This window comes from Astatotilapia calliptera, chromosome 9 (genome assembly GCF_900246225.1).
Source record: "Astatotilapia calliptera chromosome 9, fAstCal1.2, whole genome shotgun sequence".
Taxonomy (NCBI): Eukaryota; Metazoa; Chordata; class Actinopteri; order Cichliformes; family Cichlidae; genus Astatotilapia; species Astatotilapia calliptera.
Window position 1 is genome coordinate 10,126,149 of NC_039310.1, and position 24,141 is coordinate 10,150,289.

General features: G+C 40.3%; 1 protein-coding gene across 7 annotated transcripts in view; it reads right to left on the bottom strand.

The window, feature by feature from the left end:
- Positions 1 to 5,422: 5,422 nt before the first annotated feature.
- The window catches only part of ntng1a (netrin g1a), a 120,115-nt gene continuing 101,396 nt past the window's right edge, over positions 5,423 to 24,141 (bottom strand). The window contains exons 6-8 of one of the 7 annotated variants that reach the window (XM_026179210.1): positions 18,950 to 19,117; positions 15,291 to 15,425; positions 5,423 to 7,198 (exon numbers count right to left, since the gene is read on the bottom strand). In XM_026179210.1, the coding sequence (XP_026034995.1) occupies positions 6,942 to 7,198; positions 15,291 to 15,425; positions 18,950 to 19,117 (560 nt within the window). In that variant the 3' untranslated portion in view covers positions 5,423 to 6,941. Of the gene's footprint in view, positions 7,199 to 15,290; positions 15,426 to 18,949; positions 19,118 to 20,605; positions 20,768 to 21,727; positions 21,773 to 24,141 lie in introns of those variants that run through there. The other 6 variants (XM_026179213.1, XM_026179212.1, XM_026179211.1 and 3 more) reach the window with 6 other exon arrangements.

Below are 24,141 nucleotides of genomic sequence, written 5' to 3' on the forward strand. Positions count from 1 at the left end.
ACCACCAACGCACCCTCTGATATTTGTATATGCACCCATAACATTAGCGAGGCATTTCCGGCAGATCCGGGTACATACAGACGATTATTCCTTAGGTGTATTGGAATTCCATTCATGGAATCCCAAGCTATATCTGGCTGTGGTTTCCATTTCCAGGTGCAACCATTCACAGTGCAGAAGAAGCCTGTCACTGCAACATCAAACCTGCTCTAACCATGTGATGGTGGCTTGTGTCACTTCCCCTTCACTCCAGACTCTCCCTGCCATTAGAGCCGTATTTGACATCCATCAACTGTGTTGAGCCACAATGGGAATTCACTCTTTACATTTCAAACACTTCCCCGCGAAAACACATCAGGGGTGTCAAGAATTTTAAAGTTGTGGGAAAAAGTATGAAAAAATAAAAAGTTCCAACCCCGATGGCTTTTCTCCATGCAAAATTCTCACTGCAAGTCGCAATCTCACTTCTCAGTGACTTTGTGTAACATGTGCTGTGTCCCTTTCACAATGAGGGGCCCAAACTAAATTAACTGAGTGGACTGACTGCATATAATTCACAAGACAATGAAGTGAATAACTTTCTTTTTTAGAAGTGCAAAGTGACTTAGTTGTGTTCCTATTGTAGCAAGGGATAAAAATCAGTAAAGCACAATACCACAGATACTAAGACTATACTAATTCAAAACCAGGCTTTTGGTACTGCTGGTTGCACTGGTTCAAAAATATCACTGAATGTGTCGTTCCTCAATCTCTGGCACTCTTCCACAGTGTGTCTTTGACCTGTCTTCCCCCAACTGGTTGTGGCAGATGGCTTCCACTTCCTAAGCTTGGTTTGGTCAGAGGTTTTTCCTGTTAAAAGGGAGTTTTTCCTTCACTGTCACCAAGGCGCTTGCTCAAAGGGGTAAGTTGACTGTTGGGGTTTTGCCTGTTTGTATCTGGGTCTTCAGCTTGCAATATAAAGCACGTCGAGACAACTCTCGTTATGATTTGTTGATATATCAATAAAATTGAATTGAATGGAATTATGACAGTAAAACATTTCCCCGAAGAAAAAAATGGACACAACACTAATACACTGCAGCTATTAAAAATCCTAGATGTGTAACACTTAATCACCAGAAGGGAGACATATTGCTGTGGTAACATCACCGTGGAAACTCTCAGGTGCCCTGGCCTCCAAAGGCATCTGTAGCTTTGAAAAATGGAGCCTTGAAAGTATTCATTAGTCAGCCAAGCAGTGAGATTACCCTGCTAATGCCAGTGTGATTCAGAAATAAATTTAAAAAAAAGATGTGGGACAAAGAAAAAAAAGTTTTCAGCTGTTCAAAAGAATTATTTCTAAAGGAAAATATGGGTATGGAAGACTTTCAGTCCCGTTCTGCAAAGGCCTCCAGCTGAGTAGCAGCTTAGTATCCATTAATGGTCTCACTGTGGAGAAAACCGGGCAATGGAAAAAAAGCAGCGGCCACTCAGCACCCACACTGTAGAAAAAAGAAACACTGATCAATAAGTGCTGCGTGCGGTTCGATAAGTGCATTGATCATCGCGCAAACAAACACATCACAGCCATAGCGGGAATAATAGTGCTGGGGCAAAGTAAATTCTTTTCAGCCCGACCTAATGTGAGTGTACTTAGGCTTGTGTTCACCCGCCCTCCAAGCATCAGTCAATGAACATTTGAAGTACAGACACTGATGCTAAAATACACTGAAAAGAAACCAGTTTGACATGTGTGATGTTTCTGTTGATGCCTGCAGGTACTATTCTTTTATCTTAAACAATGTCACGATGCAGTGTTTTTTCTTTTACTGTTAGAAGTCTGCTAGCTAGAGAAACATGCACAGTGCAGTAGTCTCTATGATTATTGTCTAAATATGAATGAATACAAGGTTCTCAGACCTGAGCAACACTTTTTGCTCATTATCTTGGCTCGGCCTTCAGCTTTGGTTTTGTTCAGTCTTACTGCTCTGCAGTTTGCAGCTTTGCATTTCTAAAAACTGACTGTAGGCTGTACTGCTTATCCAACTCCAAACAGCAGAGAAGTTAACAACTAGCTTTAAAACATTGCAAAGCTTTTAGGATTTAATGCATTTTCCTGAAGAATTGGGCCAAAATCCAAAGGAAAACAGCATTTTTTTCTGGCCACATGCTACTTTATGAATGGATGTTCAAAGCTACAAGCTATGGCTTGCTGCAGCTCGGGAGGACGAGCAGGTTATCTGCTAATTTGGAGGCTGGCAGTTTGATTCTTCGTTACTCCAGTTGCATGCCAAAGGAACCCCCAAGTTGCTCCCCGATGCATCCAATGGAGAGTGAATATGTGCAAATGTTAGATAAAAAAGTGCATGGGTGAATCAGACATGTTGTATAAAGTGCATTGAGTGCTCCAGTAGTGTAGAAAAGTGCTGTATAAGAACCAGTAAATTTATAATGTTTGCTGTATTGTTTTAAAAGGAGTAGTATGGTTGTACAGGAAATACAGTTAAATGCATAATTATCTGGACAATTTTCAGAGGTTTTAAAGAAAAGACAACATAGGATTTGATTTTCAAACTGATATATATTATGATGTAATCAATGCAACGGTGTGGTGTTTACTAAAACTCTCGGATGAGTTTGAAGCTTTGTGATTTACACCTCAAGGTCAAGGTCAGAGGTCAGAAGTCAAGTTTTCTGAAAATCGTGTGAATGCAATAACTTGAGGATGAAGTCACCTAGGATTTTCAAGTTGATACCAAAATCTCAGATTAGTTTAAAAGTCTGTGACATTGACTGCAAGGCCAGAAGTCAGAGTTCAAGTTTTCTGAAAATACATTTTTTTCAGAGGATCAAAGGTACTTGGACACACTTTCTGTAATTTCAAATATATATATAAATCGTTTTTAATACATTAAAATCTTTTGTTAGTTAGCTATTGAGATGCTCGGCCTGGGCTTTACTTCTACCTTCAGGTGCTGCTTGTGTGGGGCTCTCTCTGCATTTGGTTTTACTTTACTGGGTTGAGATCAGAGACTAAGGCACTGAAGAATATCTGATTTCTTTGCCTTGAGAAATGTAAAATCTTAATTGTCTGTAGGTACATGACATCACCAAATACAGTCCATCTCAAAGAGTGATGCCGCCAGCTTCCTGATTTCTTTGAGTCTGCCTTGTTGCACCGAGACACCTTGCAAAGTCCTTGAAGTTTTGATTTGACACTCACCTTTTTATCTTCGAAAATGTGACAAAAAGGCTCGTCCCCTCTGAGCGTCGGTGGCCTGTGAGTGACACCAGTGGATGTTATATGACAGGAGAATTCTACCTAATTACAGCACTTTCAAAGACATCTATTGCCGTTGCAGCTGAAATGCCTTCGCTGAGTCACAGATTCCCCATAGATAAATTCCACGCTGTTTTTGCTACAGGGCAGAAATAAAAAAAATAACACACCCGTGGCCCCTTTAAACACGTTTTACCAGTCGTTTCCACAAAGCACGTTACAGGGGGAGATAATCCAGTGGCGGTAGATGGCTCGCTTCGAGGTATTTCGGCGATGCTTCATGGTTGGGTCAGGCAACAGCTGCTGGAGGTGAGATATCTAGGATGAAGTCCTCTCCCCAAACGACATCAACTCTATTTTAATTCTCCACGCAGCATGGTGCATTGACACCTGGGCTGAACACATGGTTAAAATTAGGGCCGCTGTAGGAGACCTTGACAAACAAGTGACTTTGACTGAATTCATCAGGGCATCCCTGGAGTCACAAAAGTGTTTTAGGAAAGTTGTATTAGTTTTAATTGTCCATATGGCCTTATTTCAGTTTTTCAGATTTCCCTAAAATGGTCTTCCTCATTGTCACATATTGTGCCATCTATAGCGTATTTTATGGTAGCGTCATTGTCTCTAATGTGTTAAACTGAGCTAGATTTGTCTGTGTCTGGAAGGAGCTCAGTGTTTTTAAAAATTCATGCTTTGGAAAAGTAAAATATCACAGCTTAAATAGTGTCTTTTTTATTATATTTTCACAAAGAAATCCCAGCACCCGAACGTAAAAGTTAAAAAAGGCATAAAAGGCTTCACTTTTTCATTTCACTAGATAAAACCACGTTTCGCAGAATAAAAGGTTGTGAATGGAATTTATTCTTGGGATTTGGATGTGAGTTGGTGGCTGTGAGCAAAATCGGAATCAATTAATCGGGCATATACGAGCCAACTTGCCAGGAAGCAAGTATCTGTTGTTTTTGTTATTGATGCATTAGCAGAACAATCAGTGGCCCTAAGTTCTTTTCCTCCCTTTGAGTTAAACTTGGAAAAGAAAAGGAAAGCAAAAAAAAAAAAAAAAAGCTGGAGCAATGGCTTGAATATTTTAGGTTATGGATGAACTGTCGAGTGTCTGACAAGACCCACTATATAAACTTTGAACACAGGCTCTCCGGGACACATCGATAGTTGTAAATATTTAATTTGGTGCCTCCGACAATGCATGCCCACTGAAACAAATCTTTACCAGATTGAATTCAAGATAAATAGCACGGAAATATCGCAAAAGCTGATACACAGACTTTTATGCTATCATTTTGTCAGGTTTGCCTCTTTGGGGCTTTCGCTTCACGTATCGCATATTAATTTATTTGAAGTGTCAGCAATTTTAAGAAGTAACAGAAGCTGCGTGCCCCTTTATACTGCGTGTGCAGTTCTAATTAAGATGGGAATGCATTCATGGACATCATAAACACATATTTCTAGTGGTTAAGTTTGACTTTAAAAAAGGCAGATTAGTGCGAGACTGTGAATGCATGGATTATAAAAGCAGCCATTATAAAGTACATGAAAGCTTTAAGTGAAAGGCATGATCTATTGTCATGATATCTTTTTGGATTATAAGGCATTTGTGCATGAATAGGTTCTAATCGAACAGCTGCTTTTGTGAAAAAGCAGAACTACACAATATTACTATGTATGCTATATGTACACATCCACACAAACATGTCTCTGTGCAGATTATTATACAGTTATTCTATGCAGGCTGTGCTCTCTTGCAGTCTGGACTGAAATGACTTTACTGCATTTTATTGAAATGTTAATGTAGTCTCAGTATGATTTTTCCAGCTATAATAGAAATTGTGTTTTCTAAAGACCTTCTTTTTAATATATACAGACATCATTTATAGCGAAAAAATAAGAAAACTTGCATATTCCATTTGTCACTTTGATAAAGTCATTAAAGCTAAAATTGTTGTGTTTGTTTGCCGATATTTCTACAATGTGGTTAATTGTCATTATTTCAATTTCCAAACAGCTACTAAATTTGAATGGATGATTTCTGCAGCGATGCTCTTATGATGTGGAAAAAAACAGCGATCGCATCTTTTCTTTCTTAGCATGAACAAAAGATCAACACGGGCTTAATTTTTTAACCTTTTATTCATTTAAATTCTCAAGTGTTAAAGCAAGAACAAAACATTTATAATGTCCTTTGGTGGGATTTTATTACACTTTATTAATACTGTATATGTAAACTGATATTCTTTGATGCCAGCACGTTGCCAATACAAAGGAAAATCAACTGCACAACGAAAAGTAATAAACAGAAAAGGTGAAAAAGGAAGTGAAAATAAAAGAGAAAGAGAGAGAAAAAACAACCCAACTGCTTCTGCATTTGAATGACTTAAATAGATACAGGTTGCCTTTTTTTCAATCACAGTTCGGCAAAGATACAAAAGGACTACATGACTCTCTTTTTTTGTTGTTTTTTTGTTGTTTTGTTTGATCTGTCGAGAAAAGAACTTGCAAATACACTGATGGTTTTCTATGCACTTCTCGTCTGCTCAGGTGAATACTATCCCCTGACCATGACAGTAGGGAGAGTGGTGGCTCTAAGATAGAAAAAGAATCAGACAGCTTCACTGGAGTATCTTTTCGGAAGAGAGGAAAGGGGGACGAGGGATGGGACGGGGGATTCTTACATGTGCATCACTAACATTGGACAAAAGAATCTTTCAACCAACAAGGGTTTTACAGAGTAACGTTCACGAAAGCACAGGTCAGTGGCGGCGTCTGGGGGTGGAACTAGGATCGGAGGGAAGGGAGGGGGATGAACGAGAGGATGAGGCCGAGCTCGAAGGAGAGACAGAAAGATAGAGACAGAGAGGGATCAACGTGGGCAAGGTTTTGTGTCACAATGTGGCAGTCCGGACAGATTTCCTTCTATCCACAATGCACTGACAGCAAAGAATGCGTCCTGGGGTTTTTCACCTCTTTCTGTTTGTTATCACGCTGAAGTGTAACGGGTTTGTTTCTGAGGCCAGTCTTTGCCATTCAGCGGGGACAAGTTTGCTTTTTTTTGTTGTTGTTGTTTGTTTTTTTTTCTTCGGCATCAGTCCAGCCAACATTAACAACGCACAGAAGCATCCCAAAGGGGTCGGCGGCCACCGTCGGCTTGTGCGAGAGCTGATTGGTCGCAGCTGTTGTTGCCGTGGCAATATGAGAAGAAGTGAACGAGTCTGTCATCTTTAGTTATCTCCTCTCAAAATCGAAGGGGGCTCGTGTACTGTACCTGGTATGGCTTTTGGGGGGAGGGAGAGAGGTAGGGTAGGGGTCGGGGTGGGACTCACCATTCTCTGCTCATTTTACTTTTGTTAGGCAAACCCTCAGTTACTCATATTTCTAATAATATCTGTATTTTTTTTTAGAAGTATAGTTTTTCTTTTTAATTATTTCTATATATTCTTTGAAATTAAATGAAAAGCTTCTGCACTCATTTGACTGGCACATTCCCTTTATTGTCAGTGCGAGTGTCCATTGAGTCTGGAGGCGGAGAAGCTCAGAACATTACAGTCCAGAAAGCTCATGGTTGTTCTTTTTTAAATGGTTGTTGATTATCTGAAAGGGGAGGGGGATGAGCTTGGGTTAAGGTGGAGAAGGTGGGAAGTGTGCGACTCCCACCAGGTAATGGGTCACTTTAGAGCACAGCGGGCCAGCAGGAGACCCCTCTCAGCAGAACCGAGCCTAGCAGCAGGAGCAGCAGCAGCCTGGAGGTGGATGGAGGTGTCAGGTGAGCCTGGCCTGAATCTGGGCCCCCACAGCCTCCCAGCTCTGACTCGCAGCGGCGCTTCTCACACAGCAAACCCGTATAGCCCGTTGGACAGTTGCAGCGGACGTTGCTGATACACGTCCCACCATTTTGGCAGCGCAGGAGTTCGTTGTCACACACCCGGGCTGCGGTGGAAGCAATGTAAAGACAGGAAAGACGTGTGAGAATTTAACACACAAACACGTGTTTGGGTGACACTTTACTTGAAGTGTGTTCTGGTGCATGAAGGAGATTCTCTTCTCATTAGCTCCCATTATCAAACATCACAGCAGAAGCTTTAAAGATGGCCAATTATGGAATCAAAGACTGACAAAAAGTGTTCTTCAAGTAAAGCGTTGCCACATTTTATTCCATTTTTGATGTCTATGAAATCTTAAATTTGAAAATATGCTTATTTATGGTCTTGATAGTTACAGTACAGTAAATATGGAGACAAGGCTTAGCCCAAAGACTGGGAATTGGGTTATACTGTCCTAATTGTGTAGTCTATAATTTCATGGGTGGTTATTTGCCCATAATCTATACACCAACACATGCTGCCATTAAATTACAGTAAAGTAAATGTAGTTAGATTCGGTAGCCTAAAACCATTAATCTTCCATGTAGCTAGCGTGATCTACAACAGTGTACCTATATGAAACTGCATTCCTCATGAGGGGCTTGGTCTTTATAGCCTCACATATCTAACCCACATTTAAGTTCTTGTTTTATACGGGAACGCTGCCGTATTAAGCATTTTGAGAACCATGCTAGCTGCTGTGCTGGTGGCTACTGCACGGCTAAAACTCATCACTGTTCTTGACAACAAAAACAAGTCTAAAAGCAACCTAACAGAATTTACAATCAGTACACTGCTGAATTAATCACTAACTCATCAACATCCCCTCAAGTCTTTGCATAAGAGAAACTACTGACAATCTGTGCAACCAAATAGTTTTTAAGCTAACTGCGTACTAAATGAAGTAGGGCAACATAACTTCCCTTAATGAATTGTGGGTCGACTCAAGCAAAAGAGTCAGATTTCTTCCACTATGGCCACTCAGACACTAAACATCTCTCACAATGGCCTCCATCTACATTTGCATGTACCAAATCCTGACACTACATGACCCCACACTGGCAAAGCGTGTAGTTTTAGGGAAATGGCTTCTATAACAACTGAAATGCATAATAATTTTAAGTTGTAACATCACCCCTTAATAAGTAAGTTTCATGGGTGCTGGTGGGCAATGCTCTTTGTCTTTGAAACCTTTGAGCACATTCAGATTAGCTGGCACAGCCTGGTTTTGATCTATTTAATGTGCAGAGGCTTAGATCTCTTAATAAACTCAAGAAATCAAATAAGCATATTTTCCAACATGTTCAAGTATTGCTTCAACATTTGGCACATTTTGGATTGTAAAATGCATGAAATATAGATTATATGTCATATCTAATAATTAAATCTAGTAAAATTATAAAATTAAATTAAAGTATTAAATGAAATTGACTATTTTATATAGGAAAAAAATTAAATGTGATGTAAAATTTGAACAAAACACGTTTGTAAGACAGCGAAAATGTTGTGTAATGTTGTTGCTTCGAGCTGTGGTAAAGATGTACTGTACACAGAGGCTGAGATTAATCTTAGGCGCTATACAAGTGCTATTAAACTCTAATGAATATATACACATGTAATTAAAAGGTGGTGAACACTGGCTTTATCTTTTAATCACCTCTTAAAGAGTATAATGCCACTCGAAATTAATTTCACAGTCTTTTTTCATCATTATTACTTAAATGACTCTGAAACATTTCATATATTCCCCATCAGTTTAACTTTACAGCCTCTAATCTTTAAATAACACCAAATTTCAGATTTCAGGACATTTTTTCAGCATCTAAAAAGACGCGTCTATTTGTTTAATACCAAAACCTTATTCAAGCCCCATCAAATCAGCTACGTTACAGCACAGAAATCCACACTTTCCTCAAAGCCTGCGAGGCTTTCCCCAAACACCACTGACTTTAGACAAACTGAACGTCAGGTGAAAATTGGTGTATATTTAGAGCTGGGACACCGAGGCCACTCTATTCCCAGCGGAGGCAAGCTGTCAAACAAGCTGGAGGCAAACAAAGCTGCGCTGCACAAACTAATAAACCAACAGAGACAAATAAACACTGATAAACACAGGGGCCACTTCTGCCCATTTCAGTCCTTTATAGGAGTGGAAAACAATGCGGTGAGCAATCTATGAACTCTATGGGACATAAATATCACAAACAAATATAAGACCTCTCTCCTAATAATCAGGATTGGATGCATGCTGTCTCACAGGAATAGCCAAATAGAGCTTTGATGGGAGCCTTGTTAAGAAACATTGACTGTGCGAATCCTATTTGTGTTTCGTGGGAGAAAAGAGAGCTGCTGTTTGGCTCAGTAAGTTTCGCTCCAGGCCACAGCTCACCAATTACCATGCACAACTACATCCAAATAAGACATCTGAACTCTATCTTTGTTCCCCCTGTTTTGTTTTTTTCATCTGACATATCAATTGCATGACCACCTCAACCACTCAGGAGAAACTACAGTAATGAGTCAATATGAGACTGCAAAACAGACTCTATGGAAAGCCTTTGTTCACTTTGATTGCTCTCTGTGATGAGGCAGCGGCTAAACTTGGTAATTAGATTGTCTCCTCGAGATGACAAGGAAGAGCGATCAAATGTATTAATTAAAGAATCATGAGGCCTTGATATGATCAGTACACAGGAGAGACTCCTTTAATTAGACAATAACCTTTCGTCTCGTCTATCTTATCCTTCCTTGCTGTCACAATAGAATGATAACGTGAATTTCTAAGAATATTCAGACTGGCTTTTATTCAGAATGTGCTCTAAATTGATTAGAAAAATAATTGGAAAAAAGACGTCGGACACGGTTGTGAATGCCCACTTTTTTGGACTAAAAATCTCAAACTATCCTAGTCTGATAAGATATGATCACATCTTTAAAAAGGCACATCTTTAAGGCCAAATCAGACTTGCTATTTGATATAAGCAACGTCGGATTTAGTCTATGTTCAGGAAAGTAATCCATACTTACAGACAACCACTTCCTAACTTGTTGATTAAAGCTTGGAACATTTTGAAGGTGAGATTCGATTAATTTGTCTAAATTTGAGGTAAAAACTACATTTTCAGCAATTTGATTGGTTGTTGATAGGTTAGGCTTCAGTCACACTGGACTTTAGACTAGTCAGTGACCCCCATTGGAAAAATGTGTATCCCTGCTCCAATCAACATGTTTGAAAACATACAGCGTTTACTTACTAAGACAAATAGTCTCTGATTTCACTGTTTCAATTCAGTGTAATTCAGTTGTATTTTTATAGCTTCAAATCACAACAGCAGTTACCTCAAGGTGCTTTATATTGTAAGGAAAAGACCCTATCACCATATAGAGAAAGCCCCCAAAATCAGATGATCGCCCATGAGCAAGGTGACAGTGGGAAGGAAACATTCCCAGGCTCAAGGATGGGAAGTCATCTGCAGCTGCCAGCTGGGGGTGAATGGAAAGGAGGACAGCAGAAAGACTGCTTAGCAAGAAGCTGGCAAGTGTTTGCAGACACCTTTCTCACTCATGTGTTAATAGACCTCTCTGCATTGAATTGTACTTGTTATTAATCTCTGGCTCTCTTCCACAGCTTGTCTTTATCCTGTCTCATGTCTTCCTTCTCTCACCCCAACCGGTTGCGGCAGATGGCCCCACCCCTTCCTGAGCCTGGTTCTTCTGGAGGTTTCTTCCTGTTAAAAGGGAGTTTTTCCTTCCCACTGTCGCCAAAGTGCTTGCTCATAGGGGGTCATGTGATTGGATTGTTGTTTTTTTCTCTGGATGCATTATTGTAGATTCTACCTTACAATATAAAGCGCTTTGAGGCGACTGTTGTTGTGATTGAAAAATTGAATCCAAAACTGAAAATATCATATAGAAGTGCAGCACTGTATACCTCTTTGTGACTGATTTGCGACAGCCAGCAACCTCCCTCACCAACAGGCTGACAAATACATATTGTTGCCTAGCAACCAGCTGGGTACAGAGGGGGAGGCCTGCCTGAATGGGGTTTTTTACAGCAACTACCACCAACCTCCAGCAACCACAAATTTCTCCATAGTGACTGGTGGTTGCTAAGTGTTTTTTTTCTTATTTTCAGAATAATCCCATTAAAATAATTTTAAGAATCTTTCTGTTCAAAGGAAATTTTAGTTCATTCTAAAGGAAATTTTAGGTCATGGCTATTCCCTGGAAGCAGAGTGATTCATCAGCTGAAGGGACTATAAAGACAAATAGATAGTGATGACTTAAAAAAAAAACAAAAAAAGGAAAAAAGATCAATAAAATCATCAAGATATAAAAAAAATAATGACAAACAAGAACGATCACGTTCAGTGTTGTAAGATTGAAAACACAGCAGAAGTAGGAACTTCTTGTCCCGCACCTTTATCTGATTTCATTTTCTCACATTAACCATTTTGCATTACTGCACATAAACAGAGCCGGCACAGGCAGTAAAAGACAAGATTTGTTGTGTTTGCTTTTGATATGAGTGATAATATTTAGAGAAGGGGCCGCTGAACTAGGTGTGCCTGTCTGGGAAAGTGATGTGTTTGACGAGAGATTTAAGTTTTAATTGCATTTTTTCCCCCGCTCTGCATGCAGACAGCGTCTCGTCAACGCACAGAACTCCTGCAGCAGCAGCGGGGATGCAGAAGAAGGTCGAGTTTTCCCATTTCAGCCATAGAATCACTCAGTGGTTTTGGACTGACATTATTCTGGGGGTTTCTCGTTCTCTTTCCTACTTTAGAGGACATTTTGTGAAGTGAAAGCACTGCTATGGGTGCTTTTGTGGCTCATTTGTTGTTGGGGCGATGAATCAAACTCCAGTGAAAAACTTCACATTTGTGTTACTGCCAGAGCAGCAGAGCCTGGAATTTTTTTCAGTGACCAAACAAACAAACAAACAAACAAACAAACAAACAAACAAACAAACAAACAAACAAACAAACAAACAAACAAACAAACAAACAAACAAACAAACAAACAACCCAAAAAAGAAGAAGAAGAAAAATCAATCTCTAGGGGAAAAAATCTGTAGTCAGGAATATAGCAATACTATGCTATTCTTTTTCTCGATATGAGCATACTAATACAGCCTCTATGACATTTACAGCTAAAAGATCCCCCTTCTTTGGATGTTGCATTCTTTGAAATGCCACCAATACTTTGATCAATGTAGAAAAGTCAGTGCACAAGCAGTAAATTACAACCTCAATACAAAGGAACCTCTTTGCCTTTTATTTGTAGGTAAAAGATATTAAAGCAATCAAAGTATGTTTGTGCTGAAAACATTGAGATATTTGACCTTTTCGGAGACTGTCTTCAAATTCATGTGATGAGAATGTCTCTGAGCTGTTGTTTGAGTGATGTAGGAGAAATTTTATACCAAGTAGTTAAATCTTAAAGACCAAAAAATATTTACATGTTAAGACATTCTGGATTTTTTTGTGTTACTATTTTAATCAGGGAGAAGGTGTAGATGTAATTGAACTTCTTTTCAGACCCACATTACTATGCAAATCCCAGTATTATACCTTTCATCGTGTCTGGAGCGGATCTTTAACTTTAGCAGCTTTTTAAGTGAAGTATTACTCAGACCTCTTGGATATAGAGTTTGAAGTTTTGAGAGCATACAAACACTTCAAACAGTAATGTTTGTGGATTTTCTGATCACTGCTTCATCTGACAAATACAAACTGATCTGCTCCGTGCTCACTCCCGCTGTGTGTGGCTTCCCATCTGTTTACCTTGGCGCCGCCTCTCTACGAAAAACATTCTTTCGCCGTTTTAAACATTTTCACGTTAATTGCTTTTTTCTGCTTTTGTACCACTCAGCGTTCTCGGTACATCATTAGGTTCGGGTTGTGCGCCTCACGTTGCAGGTCATGCTAGGACGCCTGTCTCTCACCTTTTGTTTGAAGCAGATTTTTTCATGCTGACAGTGCCTTTGCGCTGTACACACAGAATATATTAGTACAGTCACAAAAAACAGCGAATTTTAATGAATGTCTTTCTGTGTCGAGAACTACTAAAAAAAGCAAGTGACTCATTTTACACTGAATTTAAATCACAATGCAGCAGACTTTAAAGCATTCGTTTTCTTAAGTTGGACGCTAACAAACACAGTATAAGCAGCGGGGGTGTCGCTAATTCGCTGTATACTCAATGGGAAACGCTTCTATCTGCTCGTGTTGTATTGATACAGTTCGCATAATGAAATCGTGAAACTTAGTGCATCTCAGAAAGTCGTGACGAGTGCTGTAAGTGGCTCCTTCGGTGAAGCCCTTTACTTTAACCAATCTCATCTCCGTCCACAGCACCACAGATAAAACAGAACATACTGAGCGCACATTGCCTGCCTTGCATGTTGAGTTTGCTGTTGTGAAAAAAGTGATACTTTTCCTTATATGGAATCGATTTTTCTCTGTGCTGTTTCAGTTACTCTAACAATATTGTAGGGTCTTTACTTTACAATATGAAGCACCTTGAGGTAACTGTTGTTGTAATGTGAATATTAAGCCATGTGTTTAAAACATGTTCACAATGATATACCTTCTTTTGTTTTTTCACAAAGTTTACACTGTTTATTTATTGGGTGTTTCCCAATAAATTCACTAATTGATAACACGAGATTACACTCTACTTATGCCGATGATCACTTAATATCCACATGAAGAAGCACAGGAATCAGCTTCAGGTCATAAATGTTTTTTTTCTCTGCACTTTAATGTTTTAGAATGATATATATTCAGAGATTGACACTTAAACTTTCTAAAATAGTGAAACTATAGTTTCTTATATTTTTCTCTCCAGTCAGTAAAACTCAGACATCAGCCAATCCTAGTCCAAATATTTCGGATACACGAGAATGATGTTGAAACCTGAAGCAAACAGTGGCAATGTAATTCACAGAATTAATATCTAGCGATCAAACTTGTCTAAAAAAGAAAGCTAGAATAAATTACACTACCAAAAATTAATTCTTTAAATTAAAATTTTCCCTTTTTTTGGCTTTTCTGTAGGATGTAATAAAAGTGTGGAGTCGCTGTTTAATCTCAAAATCACGTCCTCGTACTCTATTGAAGTGCCTCGTTTAGGACGCCTTTGTTAGTCGGGACAGAGATTAATGTTGAGCTGCAGGAGGCGGGCAAATAGATGTCACTGTCGTGTTGAAAAGGCCTATTAATCTGAGGTAACTTGATACAAAGATGGGTCGCGGTGGGTGAGCGCCAAATAGAAGCAATTATCACCTGTTCTGACAAAAAAAATTGACGCGAGCCTTTTTAAACCAGCGCTCGACTAGTCAGATAGATCCAAAGAGGCCTAGTAATGCGTGCCTGGAGCATAAACAGTGTTAGCAATGATGTTTTCAGTCTTTAAAGTTCTTTGTCAGAGAGTTAAAATCCATCATCCTGAAGTGTTTACTCTATTTTGTCTACCTCTTGCAGGTTTGTCACTGAGATTTGACTTGAAGGAAACTATGAAAAATTGGTGACATTTGAAAAAAAATAAAAATACATAGGGCATGCACTGCAAAATGAGCAGGGGAAATATAAAGTGTAGACAGTAATAAATGGGCTGGAACTCAAAACGACCTGCATTCCCCTTTAAAAGAAAATGTTGATGTTGGATGACATTGTCCTGTTGTGGACTGTGAAGGGGTGATGGCTACTCAAACAGATCACAGGCAGCCTGTCAAGCAGTCAATATTGACTCAGCTGTTGTGTTGCTGGTGTGCGACACGCCTGAATAACTGAGTTACCGAGCAGCATGCATCCCGTCATTCCACTGCTTTCTCTCTATTTGAGCCATAAACGGCGCCTGCTGATTCGACGCTGGTAATGCAGCCACAGCGAGTGTGAAATGCAGGTACAGGCTATGAAAGGAATGGCTTCGTATATATCGGGTTAGGTGGTGTTATGTGTTAGCTCTGTGTTTGTCAAGGCAGCTGGGCAGTCTTGCACGTGTGCAGTGTTTTTTTTTTTGTTTCTTTTTCTTCCAGCCAAAGCTTCAGGAATCACGCAGAGAGAAAAGACATCAGAGAGAGAATAGAAGAGAAAGACACAGCTGAGGGGGAGAACAGTCAGGAGCTGCACGGGGAGGGTTACGGTTCTACTTACATTTGCAGCCATTGTCCCACAAATAGCCGGGCAGACACTCCTGACACTTGGGCCCTGTAGTGCCCTCCTTACATATACAAAATCCTGTGCCATTACAGCGATCATTGACTGAGCCATAGGGATTACAATTACATTCTGGAAAAACAAAACACACATACACACACAGGCTGGAGAAAAAAAGGGTAGTGCTTTGACTTCCCAGCACAAGTCTAGGATTTTCACAGCGTGGTCTGCGGTCCTCGAGCTCTAGCTTAAGAAGGTGCTTGATTATTATAACTGGTAAAAGAATGGGAATAGATTTAAAGACTCATACAGGGAAAAATGCTACCATTTCAACTGTAATGGAGACAGAATGAGTGAGAATGAAGCTGGCTCTAGATACATGAACATTTTCTATTCATTACAACATACTTGTAATTAATATAGCATTAATTTGGCTGTTTTAAAGAACACAGCGTGCAATGAGCAGATATGCAAAGCACTATCAGTAGCTTTGATTTTTTCTTTTTAGATGGACAAAGTGAGCCTATCTGAACATGCTCTTCCAAAATCTGAGTCATTCAAACAGGTAGAGGTAGCAAAAGATGGCAAGAGAAGACAGGAAATGTGATGAGAAGGTAGAGATGGATAATGATATGAAACAAAGATAAAGACTGAATGTTCCAGAGGAATGAGAGAGTACATTGAAATGGGCATTGTAGTAATATGTTCTTTAATTCCCTCTAATTTTTAAATGGCTCTGTAGACTTATTGTTATCCTTTGATAAGAATTTGGCTTCATCTTTAATTGCCTATTACAAACAGAAGACAGCGGTGCTCTGGCTGCAATTTGAACATAAAGCGCTTCATGAAAGCAACACGCCCAGTCTCTAGTGCCTCACACTCAACTGACCTTCCCACTTTTCAGAGCACCTGGAACACTCTGCAGTCAAAGTGACACTTATTTTGACAGTCCCTGACCATCACATTGCACCTTCTGTGTCTGTGCTGGCTGCACGCGGCTGCGCCTGAGTGACATCCAAGGGTCAGGCAAGAGGAGAGAGGTGACAGCAAGTGACAAAGTGGGGGGTCAGCGAGAGAGAGGCAGGGTGACGGCGAGTTTGGCACGCAGTAACGCCTCGGCGACTTTTAATGCCTTGTGACAGGTTTCAGCTGCTGCTCCTGAGGCCATTTCATGTATATGACATATGCACTTGTGTGGCACCTCTGACTGGTGGTGTGACTTCGCTGCAACATTTCTCTCAGAACTCTTGTTGCTTGTCAGAATCCCCCCTCAGGACTCACAAATGCACCTGGCACTGAGCGCTGTGAATTCACACTACATGTGCTAGCTAAAAAATTCAACGGGGAACCGAGATACTGCCCTAGGAACCGTAGGAAACGCAATTTTTACACATAGACAAAGTAGATAATGCATTTTATGAATGCCTGCGTAAAAGTCATGAACAAAATAACAGGAACACCAAGTGGAAATGGCCTTTTACCTCAGACATAACCATAAAGGTGGCATTTGCTTCACCAGCAAGTATTTTGGCAATACTGAATACATTTGCTTGTAAGTTCCACCACCAATTTTATGTAGCCTACAGTACTGTGCGAAAGTCACAAGTCACCTCCAAATTTTTTTAATATTTTGCTAGGAAAATGGAGAATAGGTGCAGTGATTATTCAAACATGTAATCATACATGGGAATGAGTATATGGTATAACCATCTTTATTCTTCAACACAGCCTGAACTCTGTTCAGCAATAGTTCTCCAGACTTCCTGAAGGAAATTCAAAGCTCTTCTTTGGAAGTTTGCTAACTTCTATTTCCTTCTCTGTCAAGATGATCCCACGCTGCTTCAATAATGTTGACGTCCGGGGAGGCCAATCCATGACTGATAGCCTCCCACTGCGTGCTTTTTCTATCCAGGCATGCTGTCAGTGTGTTTGGGATCATTGTCATGCTGGAAATTCTTTCTTTCCAGATGCTATTGCATGATGGATCAAAATCTGCTGGAACTTTTCTGCAATTTTTTCAAGATCCCAAACACCACTGGCTGAAATGCAGCTCCAAACCACGACAGAGCTTCTACCATGTTCACAGATGGCTGTAGACATTCAATTTTGTACCACACTCCTGGCCTCCTTCATACATATTGATGATGTCCAAAATTTTTAATTTGGATTCAAGACTGCATCCAACCTGTAGCCACTGATTTTCCGTCCAGTTCTTGTATAATTTGGCAGAACCTCAGCTCCCCCCTTATTATTTACCTTGCTTGATAATGACTTGTTGACAGCCACTTTTCGACTAAGACAAGTTGCGGGTTTGGTCATCAGCAGATCAACTAAAGAGCCAAATCTATCTCTCAGGTCCTGTGTCAGGTGTTTGCTGGAATTGTTTCTTATTTCCTAAGGACATGACTTTCAGATACTGTTCATCTGCTGCAAATAGTTTTTTTGTAAGTTCTGCCGCTTCTTATATTGTCCTGCTTTCCTAAGATTTTATAAGGGTACACATGATGCACAGACATGCCAAGCTTTTAGCTAATAGCTCTTTGAGAATCTACCTGTTGGTGCAAAAATACTATTTGATATCTGTTAAATTATGTTGTCCTTGGCATTTTATTTTATTTTTTTGTAGATTCCACAACTGGCATCTACTAAGAAAGTGCCTAAAACACAATTTAAATTTGGTTCTTTCCCATTTGTCTGTAATGTTGGACACAACAGTGATTCATCCCGTAGGTTAGGTGCCTTTGAGTGATTCACATGTGTTAAGTGGCTTAACAAAAAAACACTCCTGTGTTTTGCTCACTATTGCTCAAGACCACTTTAAACATAAGAAAATCTGACTCCTGGGAAGCAAAATATTAAAAAATGAGGGGTCACTCAACACTTTGTGGTCTATATGTCATGTCATACAAGGTTTCGAAGGTTACCTTTGGACAAAGCAAGACTAAATGTTATCCTTAATCTATAATGTCCTAAGCTAAGGCAACATGCTTCTGTCTGTACCTTAATAATAAACATAAAGACATAACAGTGCTCTCAGTTTTCTTATCTAACTCAGCTATATCCTAACATTTGAACTGTTTCTCCTTAATGACAGAATTTGTACAGAAAATTGTGACAAGGCACAAACCTGCTAACGTTTCAGATGTAGCTGTTGTGACCATTTCACACTAACCAATTTCTAATCACCATGCAGCTATTCAGGAGGACATTTATTCCTCAAATTATAGTTTTCTCACCTCGCCCACATGCTAAACCTTGAGAATAGGATCATTTTGGCTTCAATATACACCTTTCAAATAAAACCTAGCTAGCAGCAAGAGATTACAATAAAACACAATATATGAGAGCTAGTAGGTAAAAATAAAGGTATATTTAATAAATGGTAAACTGCTAATTTTAATATGATGCTAAAGACTCCCTTAAGCATCACCTGCTAACACCCAGGCTAACAAGGAGATTTATGAGCAACAACCTTGTGTGAAAGCAGAAGAAGCAAAAGAGGAAGATGACTGGACATGGAAACAGGAGAGTGTATGAGTGATGACGTGTTGGGGATGAAACTGACAATTTCTCTAATGAGGAGTCAGAGACAGGAGGTGAGGTGAAGAGAGTGTGAAAGCGTGGTGGTGGTGAAGGGGCCCGGATGGGGGACTGACCTATGCACACATTTTCATCGTCCAGTTCTGCTGAGGCATTGCGGTAGTAGCCCAGCTTGCATAGCTGGCAGTGCTGGCCCCTAGTGTTGTGCTTACAGCTCACGCAAATGACGGTGTTTAGCAGCTCGATATAGCTGCATCGGTTGGAGTGGCCGAAGCATTCGCAGTCTTGCAAAGAGAGAGCAAGTGTGAAGTGAGGAGAGGGGAGGAGGAGAGAAAAGAAGGAGAAAGAGACGCGGGCGAGAGCGTTGGAATTGTTGCTTTTGCAGCGAGTGCTACGGCGGTGGGGTTAGCAAGTCTGATGGAGGCTCCGTGGCATGCGAGGTTAAAAATGGAGATGGTTTGAGGAGAAGATGTTGGGGGGAATGACAGGTAAGGTTGGTCGTGATTAGTCTCGCATGGGCATGGCCAGAGTTAGAAAAAAACAGAAGTTTCACATAAAACACCACGGCGTTAGTAGAGAGGTCACATCACTTCAAGCACACCACAGCACGAGGCGACAAAGGCTCTGAAATGACAGCACAGAGACACGATCACATCAGGAGCACCGCGCAGCATGAGGCAGGTCAAACCATGAATGAAATGGATGTCTCAGCCGCTGAGAATGGCGTGTGAGGGAATTTAGAGGTTTTTGTGTAAGTCTTAATGTCAGCGGTTATCTGGTCTGAAGAGAGGATGAGATGAAACCTTTGTGTTTTCTTTTAAAACCCTTTGCAATGACTGATGTATTACTTATCTTTAAAACCCTTAATTCATCCAACAAACATTTCTTTAGTTGTTTTTTAGTCCGACCCAACTGAGTTTTCAACAAGCAATCAGCGAGGCAAGTGAGTGTGTGGTGAATTGTAGCTGGGTGGGAAAGTGACATTGCCTACTATGCAGTCATGCTTAATTAGATAAAGCTATATTGAGTCGAAGCTGCTACAATCCATGATACTCACTGGCAGTCCTGCCCTAAGGCTTGCAGGATGGGGCGTGTCCGGCCCCAGCTCTGTTCCAGTGAGGATCAGCCCATCACTCCGAGTGACCACTGACACCATGTGTCACAGCACAGACAGATGTGACCCTTAAGCCACACTGGCAGCTGCTTGGACAGAATGCCCACTCACAGCTCCACGATAAAGTGGTTAGTGCAGGAGGCTTTCGTCCAAGGGATTGTGTTTATTAAGAATCTGTATTGAGGTCAGTTCTCTCTGTCCAGACACTAATAAACTCGGCACGTCTCGGAAACGAAGGTACAGCAAGTCCAGTTCACACTACCTTTCACCTAAATCAGCAAGTCTTATCCAAATGTAAGCTAAGGTCCTCTACGTTAGATGCCTCCCTCTTGCAGGCATACTCTCAGAAGACAAATAATCTCTCCTTTCTAGAAATAGGCTAAGGTTATAAATCATGCACGGCGCGCACAGGGAATAAAAAGTCTCAGGTACATGTTCCCCCCCAAAATAGTTGTGGCCTCAAACACCCACTTTATTTTCAGTGAAAAAAGAAATGATTCCAAGGGACTTTTATAGTGTTTAGAATACGATTCCATAGATGAATGAGTCGTCCAGTGAAAGCCATCAGTCTAGCTCTGAGCTGGAGATACGGATACAGAGTGCTCTAGCACTGGGGTAGTGTCACAAGGGTTGGGGAGGGTTGGCGGGGGGGGGGGGGGGTAGCTCACAGGTTAACAGAAACATCAGTTCATACAGGAAGAAGGCTTTGGGTGTCATCTGGGATTGGGTGGGGACAATGTGGGAATTCCAGAGCTCCTACCTCGCTTGCTGTTTGCAACGTGGACAGAAGGGGCAGTGGACAATGCAACTTGAGGAGCTACTAGACAAATTAAAAGAAACAAACAAACAAACAAACAAAAAAAACCCCATGATATTGCAATTCAACATAACACATGTAATGCCAGAGAATTAAGGATACCAAGCATCACGCCTAATAAAAATATAACAATAAAAAAAAAGAAAAGAAAGGAAACATACGCAATAAAGATGAATGATGGCATTGAGAAATAAGGAGTGACATTGCCAAGTGAAGCTGGCTGCGTGTAGCAGCATCTGTTACAAATGCCTTCGATTCAACAATTCAAATATTATGGACCCTCTTTTACGCTTCATTTCATTAACAAGTGCTTAGTATAATTCAAAACTGTCTGTGTATGTTTCCCCAGACAGAAACTATACCCTGACAAACTACTCTCCACCTCGGTGGAGGCCAGCCAAGAATTTTCACACTATAAATTTGTGCACAGCTGCGTGGGTAAGGAAACTGGCTAGCAGTGAACACATCAATCCCTCCATTCTTTTACGGCTATAAAGCAAACAGTGGGGAAAAGGAAATAATGGGCCCGGCCTCTGCCATTGTACCAGGTGACATAAGCCCTTGCCACATACATTGTGAGCGCTTGGCTGCAGTCATGGAAACACAGAGCTGAGCGGTTGTGCGCTAGTTGTGAGGTGGATTAAGCTAAGTTGAGCCCAACACTTTCAAAAAAAGACAAAAGTGAAACCTCTCCTGCTTTTCTATCTAATGAGCTAACACGGTGCTGAGAGCTGAGCACCTAACTGAAACAGTGTTAATGTATAAATCAGAGCTGCAGCAACCTCTTGAGCCTCCAGGGTGCGACAGGCTGACTTATAATGTTTTTGGGCTTTTCAAGAAGCCAGGAAAAAGGGAAGGATAGTTTGGGCTACCAAAGAGTCATTTTTGACAACTATACAAACACCTGAAGTAAATGAATCTGCAAAACAAAAACATAATTGTTGCATAATCTTAGATGCCTACCTTCTTTTCGGTTAGCGACACCTAGGGATGACACATTCGGCCGAACTGCGTGCAATTGAGAGAAATCAGGAGTTAATGATGTGTCCTCGTGGGATGCACTTTACAGATCATCTAAAGAGGGGAGACTATGTGGTAGTGGACACAGACAACTGGAGATATGAACATGTCCAGCATGACTCAGATCTGTAAATCAGGAAACAGCACGATGGGGCAGGGCTGACATGGACGGGCAGAGAATGCATCCAAAGAGCCATTAAAAGGACGTCGGAGAGACGTTGTATGTAATTTGTGTGACGTCCATTACCTTGCTGTGCAACTGTATGTTTATGGCAATGGCAATGATGAGTGGGAAAAAAAACTGAAGACAAAAGATCAAGAAAAAAACCCAAACTCAGTTAAACTTAGTATTTAGCTCATGATTTATGCAAGGGACTCTATGTATAGCAAATGAAGACGTTAGGGGGCATTTTGTTTAATTCATCACATTGACTGAGTAATCAATATCTAATTACAGTGTATTTCTGGTGGAGGAATAACAATGAATAAATAATGGCAGGTGTTGGGACTTGGAATGACGGACTGCTGTGGGTAGCATAACCTCATAATTACATACAAGTCAGTATTTCCGTGTCAGGGAAATACTTTGCGGTTGGAAATGGAGAGGACTCAAGCAAAGGGAGGAATACGGATAAGTTTCCTCATCGTGCCCCTTCATCTCTTCACTTGATCTTTCTGTCCTTTCGCTATTGACTCCATGAATCATGCAATCTTGGGTAATTAACATCCAGCGGTGTCTTGGCAAGAAGCCACTTACTCTAACTATGTGTGAATAGAGAACATGACTGCTGTTCACCAAGTGCAATCTTTTAAATAATGACTTTTTTCCCTTGTGAAATAATGGTTTCGAATCTTTTTTCTTTTTTTTTGTAAGTGGGCTGGATTTCAATAAAACATTAGTTTTGAGGTTTGTATGTCTTTACAGAGTGACAGTCGCTTTAAATACCCTCAGTGCTGATTTCAAAACTGCTCGAACAAAAGAAGAATTTGATTCTTCGTGGGGATTCTGGCATCGGTGATGACTTTGACGTCTCCGCTGGGTCTGAGTCACACGAGTCACAGAATGAAATGCTGTTTGAAAATGAGATATTAACAAATAAAGAGCTTTTAAAAAAAAGCTCTTTTTTGAAATCTACTTTGAAATACTTTGTTCGTGTGATAATCACTTAGCAGTGAAACCGTTTGGTCAAAACAGCTGCAAAAAAAAGGCTCTGCCAGGAACATTTGGAGGGGAAAAAAGGTGAGAACGCTGCACTGTCTAGATCTGTCGAACAGCTGATCTAATTGCTAAAGTATGATGATATTTAATCACAACCTGTTTCCAAAAAAGTTGTGGTGCTGTGTGAAATGTGTTTCAACATAAAGCACAATCCTTGTCAAATCGTTTACCTGAAAACGGCACAAAGACATTAAAAAAAAATCCAGGTTTGATCATTTTAAATTTGCTGCCAGCATCAAGTAAAGAAGGCTGAGTAAACAAAAGCCTGGAACCTGTGTAGCATCAAAAATAAAACAAAGTAAGACAAAAATATTAAACAACTGTTGAAACATCTCCTAACTAATTGGTTATATTAGCATAAGGTCAGTAACACGACCGATTATCAAAAAGAGCAAGAAAGCCTCTCAGAGGTAGCGATGGAGAGGCGTCTGCTCCTCTGTGTATTACTGGGTGTGCAAACAGTTCAACAACGATTCTCTGTGCTAAATTTGAAAGGGATTTAATAATACACGGTACATAATATCATCAGTAGATTCAGAGAATATTGAGACATCTCTTTACATAATGAACAAGGCTGCGATCTTCTTGGGCCTTCGAACGGCACATTTGGTTCTGGAAATCACTGCATGAGCTCAGGAACACTCAGCAAACACAGTTCAAAGCTGCAAATACAAAAGAGCCACGCTAAAGGAGAAGACAACAAGAAGTAAAGAAAACTGCCCTTTTCTGAACCTGAGCTCATTTAAGATGAGCTGCGGTCAGGCATTTAATGTTATCTGTGCACAGTCCAAAATCCAGCCTTCATGCTGGTAAATGGCTGCTTTGGTGTACACTGGGTACTTTGCAAATTTATAAAGTAATGCTATAAATGTTAAACAATACATATAGGTTCTTAAGCAACAATGCTGGCATTTTTTTTTCTTTAGAGAAGGTTTTGCTCATTTCATGAAGGTAATACAGCTGCAGAAAGTCTCAATGTATTGTCTTTGTACCACTTTCAGTGAAATACAGTTTCAAATCATAACAATAATTTTATTTTCATTTTACACATTTCCCAAACTTGCATTCTTTTGGAAACAGGGTTTCTGTGTTGGCAACTGATGGGATGTAATGCACATCTAGGTTCCATTAATTATTT